At 39.4% G+C, this 6,055-nt stretch overlaps 1 protein-coding gene across 2 annotated transcripts; it reads right to left on the reverse strand.

The window, feature by feature from the left end:
• Positions 1–190: 190 nt before the first annotated feature.
• Positions 191–3,159, reverse strand: urp2 (urotensin II-related peptide). Of its 2 annotated transcripts, none has more exons than XM_027018501.2 (5): positions 2,756–3,159; positions 1,282–1,521; positions 1,023–1,063; positions 709–868; positions 191–529 (listed from the first exon to the last, which is right to left on the reverse strand). In XM_027018501.2, exons 1-5 carry the CDS (start codon positions 2,883–2,885, stop codon positions 498–500), a joined length of 603 nt encoding a protein of 200 aa, XP_026874302.1. In that variant the 5' UTR covers positions 2,886–3,159; the 3' UTR covers positions 191–497. The 2 variants fall into 2 exon arrangements, with proteins under 2 accessions (XP_026874302.1, XP_026874301.2); XM_027018500.2 differs by having other exon boundaries at positions 1,282–1,833.
• Positions 3,160–6,055: the final 2,896 nt, after the last annotated feature.

Raw genomic sequence — 6,055 nt, forward strand, 5'->3', positions numbered from 1 at the left:
GTTTTATGGGTTACTAAATATACTTGGTCACCACAGAGACCACCGCCAAGAGAATTTGGAACAAGAGCTTAAACAAACATTTAGAAAATGTACAAGAGTTGAAGAGGAAGAAGAGCAATTCCACTGAAGAGCAAACAGGTGTACCTGACCTCTTGGCATTACATTTTAATGATCACCAAGAAAGGGGATGTAAAAAAAATAAACTTTATTATTGGGACTTTTTTGCATGCTTGTAAAATTTTTTTATTGATGTCAGGGGTTGCTGGTAGATGAGAGTTAGTAGGCTTTCGTGCAGCAAGGCTACACACGTCATGGGAGGTCACAGGGGTGAGTCATGTTATTGATGTGTCAATGAGAAGTGCCCTTACAGTTGCTTGCTTGTGACTATGAGGTCAGCGTAGATGTCCGGATTGTGACACTGGTTAAAGGAGTGAATTGATAATGTTCATGAAGGACTGATGGATTTGAGGGGAGTGTGTGTGGTCAAATGCCAGTATTTAATTCTGAGAGCAGTATTTCCAGAAGCATACTGTTAAAAAAGGACACAAAGAGTTTTTATTGTATGCTTAATATAAGTATAATATACTGTTTCTTTGCCATAAAAAAACACTAATATATCCATATTTGTGCTCTGCCTTTTAAAAGTTACTTTTATTTAAAATAATTTACACAGACTTTAAGGGTTTGGAAGTTTTAATCTTAACTCACCTCTTTTGTTAGTTTTCTTGGTCGTTGATGGCAAGGACTTTTTAAACACTTTCCCGTTCAGGTGTTTGGGTTCAGCATCAACAGTGCTTGCTTTTGATGAAGTGGCACTGCTGACCACAGATGACACTGTGGTCGATTTTAGGTTCCTATCTGTTACTGCCTATAACAATGAGTAAAAATGACAAGACGATTAATTAGCAACAGATTTAATCTGTTAAGAAAAGTGCCTTTTGGAATTCATTCTATTAGATGATTTACCAAACAGTGTAACAATCATTTATAATATCAAAACTTGACAATTTACTGAAACATACCATCTTTCTCTTCTTTCCCAAACTTCCATTGTTACTATTACCTTGAAAAAGACCAAAAACACAACCTTATGATTCTGTATTCCATAAAGACCACCTGTTATCCATTAGGGATACAGTTTATTCACTCAACCAATAAGTACATTAAGTACAATAAGTACAATCTAGTACATTGTACACTGTCCCAGACCATCCTTCTTACTAGGGTAACATCTATATCTTAAGATTGCAACATGGCTCTTGACATTTCCTTGTCTCTTACCTTTAGGTATGATGGCGATGTGACTGTACCATGTGCTGTTCATTGACCTATGAATCTCCTCAAGAGTACTCAGCAGTTTGGCAATCTTCTCTCGCCTATCTGGGCTACTAGTGGCCAAATTCATCTTAGCCCTTCTGGCTGGCCGCATAGCCTTATCTTGTTTATTTGAATTGGTGGTCACGGGAGTTAGCTGTTTGTGAAGGCTGCTTTCTTCCATTGTGGCATACCCCTCCATTTTACCTGTTACAGGGTCAATGGTAGAGTGTCTGTCAACTTGGATGGTTTTCTTGAAACCATCAGAATTGATTGTCTCACGAGCAGTCTTCAGTTTTTTGCCTAGACTGTTAGTCACTGCCAAAGTTTTGACTAGATAACTTGGACTGTTTGTGGCTTTGGCTGGCCTGTCAGATGTTTTTCTTGGTTCTCTCTTTTCATAGCTATCAGAATATGTTTTCACTGGTCCCATCCATAGTAGGTGAACAGGACTAACTGTTGCTGTCATCTCCTGGAAATCTGGACCACTTGTCCAAGGATCTGGTGGTTTTTGGTCACCTTTGTATAAAAAAGTTCATGAGACACAGGGAATCAAATATCAATTCTGCTACACTTGTTTTTGTCATCTCTTCATATTGCAAATAATTATACACTACTATGATGGAGTCTGTTTTGAGTTCTAGCATTTTCTATGTTTTCAGCACAAGAAACATTAGACCCAGTACAAGAAATGTAAACAGTATCATGGAACAGTAGCATGCACAAAAACCTTCAAAGAAGTTTTAAGTGGTTTCTTTTTCATCATCCTAGACGCAGACAGAGACAAATTACTTCTGCACCCTCATACAAACACATATGTACACCCTTGTTGACACTGGCAGGAGGGACTCAGGATGTTGCTAGGGGATAGACAGGGTTGACTCAGTGGCATCTCCGGCAGGTTTGTGGTCACCATGCATAACGTACGTCATAACGACTATATAACGTCAAAATATCTTCCAGAAAATGTTAACAGCTCCTTGGAGAGACATCCTTTTCAATAACAAGTGAGGAGAACTAACATGCCATGAAACTTTGTTCCCAACTGCATATATTAAAAGTATAGTAGTATAATTCAATGAAAGTTCTATGTTTTCTTGAAGACTTTCACCATTTTGGTTCCATGCCACATGGAACATCAAGCAAATAATTTTCCATACTTCTAAGTGCTTCATGATTACTATAGAGACGTTGTATAGGTATTGAAAGGACCTTATTCAATCTATTTTATACTCCATATCTTAATCATTTAGCCAGGTTGTGTCTTCAGATTGTAGACCATATTCCAGTACAACATTGGGCTTTTTAACACCCATGAACATCTGACACCAGTAGTTTATTTGACTGGGACCTCTGCCTATTGCCTTTACAACAAAACTATTTGAATATCAATGACATTGGCTGAATGGATTAGAATGAGTTAAAGAGTTTTCAGACTTACCTCCATTTAAAGATGAGGGTACCTGACGAAGATCTGGTTCCTCAGAAATCAGTGGTGCCGCATCCACATCTGGAGCCAATATCAGCAGTGTTACCACTGCCAGTAACCTTAGCAGACCTCCCTTTTGCATGTCTGCGTCGTCTAGGTGTGATTTCAATCACAGGTCTACACTTATAGACTTATAGACTTATAGTCTTGTTTCCTTAGAGCAAAAGCACTTCAGTGCAGTGTCTAGTCTAGCTTTTTTTTAACCGACGCTATTGCTTAAGATCTCATTGATTGTCGTGATACACACACACACACACACACACACACACACACACGTTCGCCACACTTGTTACCCTGATGCGCCCCTACAACGAGAAGGCTTGTCGAGGCCTCTACAATGTGCTGTCACGCCAGCGTTGCATGTCGCTTTGTCTACATCACGCATTTGCCGACAGGCATTTTAAACCAGGCACAGCGTGGGTGTGGGCGGACACCCACCACGGCGTGGTCCAATCTGGCCACACTCCCCACCCCACCATGCCTGGATTTTGGTGTGACATTTAGGCCTGTGTTTGGTGTCGGGGCCCTCCATTGTGAAGAAGGCAGCAGGCAACGGGCCCTCCTGCGTCAGAGCCCCTTTCTCCTTCAGCCCCTGTGCAAACACATTAAGAAGCGCCTTATCACTGCTTATACAGCAGGGCGCCTGGTCACTCCTTCAAGACATAGACAGTGGGATGCGTCAAATCCTAACAACGTTTGATGTATGCTTTGCACAAATGGAGCACATCAATAACTGATTACATTAGCGTGTGAAGTGCAGACTTTATCAATACAATCTTGTACAAATATATGGATACTCAAGGAATTACTGAAGTGTGCACATGGAGACATTTTTCTTTCCTTCTTTCCCTGTCCCTCAGATGTATATAAGTAGCATACATTGTCCTTCAGAAAACGAAGCTTGACTGATGGTTGAAATATGAACTGTAAAGACAGCAAGGTAATCTATATTTAATAAAACAAGAGTGTACGTTTACAGTCCTACACTGGCGAGAAAACAATGACAGAGCTTTTGGTTGTTTTTTAATGTGTTGAGGGCAGCAGTGAAACAGGAAGTTCCCGTCTCTGTTTGTCTGGCTCTGTGATGTCAGGAGAGTGGGATGCAGAATCTGGGCTGAGCAGATGACACAAGAGACAGGGAGATGGCACTGGATGAATGGAGGCTTTAACAGCCAGTTGCTGGGACGGCAGGCCTTAACCTGCGAGTATTTTAGCAATGCACTCCCCTTTTGAACTGGAATACTGGCTTATGCTGTACAATGTCCATGTTTGTGCATGAGTGTATACATGTTTCTGTGTGTTTATGGGGGTATTTTGTAACTCATTCCTGTTCTTAGTTAGTGCTATATGGTCTTGTATTCAGGTCACAGGGAATAAAAATTCTTGATTGGTCGCTTATATGTCACTCTTTCTCTCTTAAAAGCACTCTACCCAAACTTGGTGAACTCACAGGTCTTTATTTTGCCATAATTTTACAAATGCTCTAAATTCTTCACAAACCCAAACATAAGGCTATCAGAGGAGGATGAAATTATTGAGCAAGCTGAAAGAAATGTCCAAAAAATCAACACAAGCGAAACTTTTTTTTGCTATGTCTAACTTGAGGTGTTTCACAGCCTCTTTTAAAAGTATTAAAGCCAGGCTAATTGACTCATTAAGCAAACTGGGTCCTTTATTACACAACAGCATGTATGTGGTGGTGCTCCAGAATACACTGAACACTCAATCACTGACATATTGCTCTGTGGGTCACACTGGGGCCTGACTGTAAAGACTCAGCCTGAGACAATGAAAAGCAGACTTTGAGTTCTCCTCTAGCTTTGAATTTTCAGTTGCCATGGAAATGATCTCAGATATTAAAAGTAGATACCTTATGTTAATGCCTAATGCAGCTTTGCAGTCCAAAGTCATTTTGAGGTTATATCAGAATTAATTCCTAAATATTTTTGTATTATAGATATTTTTGCATTGATATTTTTTATTGTATTTTTGTATTGTATAAACTTGTGTGGAAAGCCAAGAGTAAATTTACCCTGGAATTTTACTAGAAGTATAATGAGAATGAAGAATTATAAATAATCTTACTATTGTTTTATTTGAAGTTAAAAAAAAAAAGTTAAAATAATACAATAACATAGGAGCACCTTTACTTAGAGCAAATGACAGTACTTCTACTTGGCTATTTCTCTCCAAATACATCAATTACTTTTTCTCTTAATTATATTATTAATTATGTTTTTCTTCCTTCTAAGGCTGTTAATGTATGAGTCAGAAACAATGGATCCTCATAGCAAGGTTGGGATTGGCCATTTTTGTTGGGTTTCAATGCTATTGTCTTAGAGCCAAATGGGCTGACCTGGAAGTGGTATTTTAGTGAGTTCATCATTGAAACATGGTTATGTAGGAGACTAGCTAGCCCTTTTAAAATCTACCTTCATTTGGCTATAACATTAGATGCAAAGACAAGTGGTAGGTTAAATACAGATTTGTTGTTTAATTTCTTGCTAGAAATATTACTGCAATAACAATTAAATGATCTTGCGCTTTAGCATATATCTATTTGTAGTTACTGGCCATATTTATCTCAACCATGAGCTATGATATTTTTTTTACATGAATGCACATTCAGAGCTTTAGGGTTACCACATTGTAAGGAGTGATGTGTGAGCATCTGTTTATAACAGCGCGGACACAGACTGAGAACTTATTGAACTGTTAAATTAGGATGACTCCCCTACAGTATACATCTCTAGCGGTGATCAACACCTGTAGAAGACTTTGTTGTGATTTTCAATTAGTTCTTCATCTACACTGAGACCGGACCTCGCAAACACATCTAAGTATCTTTTCTCAAACTATTTCAAACTTTCATCTCATACGTCCACAATCCTAGCATCTTTCCAATCTATAATGTGTCTTGCAATTCCTGTCTACATATCCCACAGATCTCCTAGACACTATCATCATCATCAGCAATCTCTGCAACCTAATTTACTCTCAACGTTCGGCACAATCATGGGTGGCAGGAGGGCTCTGGAATTGCCAATCTGCTGTCCAGAAGGCTGACTTCATCTCAGCCCTAGTATCCCTCCACTCACTACACTTCCTTGCTCTAACAGAGACCTGGATCACTCCTGAGAACTCAATGACTGGCTGCCCTGTCCTCTGCCCTTTTCATTCACCCATTCTCCAAGGCATCTCAGCAGGAGTGGTGGCACAGGTTTAACTAATGTCTCGAGAGTGGCATTTCAC

The sequence above is a fragment of the Electrophorus electricus genome, chromosome 16 (assembly GCF_013358815.1).
Source record: "Electrophorus electricus isolate fEleEle1 chromosome 16, fEleEle1.pri, whole genome shotgun sequence".
NCBI classification, from domain to species: Eukaryota; Metazoa; Chordata; class Actinopteri; order Gymnotiformes; family Gymnotidae; genus Electrophorus; species Electrophorus electricus.

What these genes read in the sequence shown, in the direction of transcription:
- urp2 (XM_027018500.2), bottom strand. Translation starts at nt 2,885, where the DNA reads ATGCAAAAGGGAGGTCTGCTAAGGTTACTGGCAGTGGTAACACTGCTG. An exon ending in CATCGCCATCATACCTAAAG is followed by an intron (nt 1,064 to 1,281) that starts GTAAGAGACAAG and finishes GTCTTTTTCAAG; the next exon opens with GTAATAGTAACAATGGAAGT. An exon ending in TGGGAAAGAAGAGAAAGATG is followed by an intron (nt 869 to 1,022) that starts GTATGTTTCAGT and finishes TCATTGTTATAG; the next exon opens with GCAGTAACAGATAGGAACCT.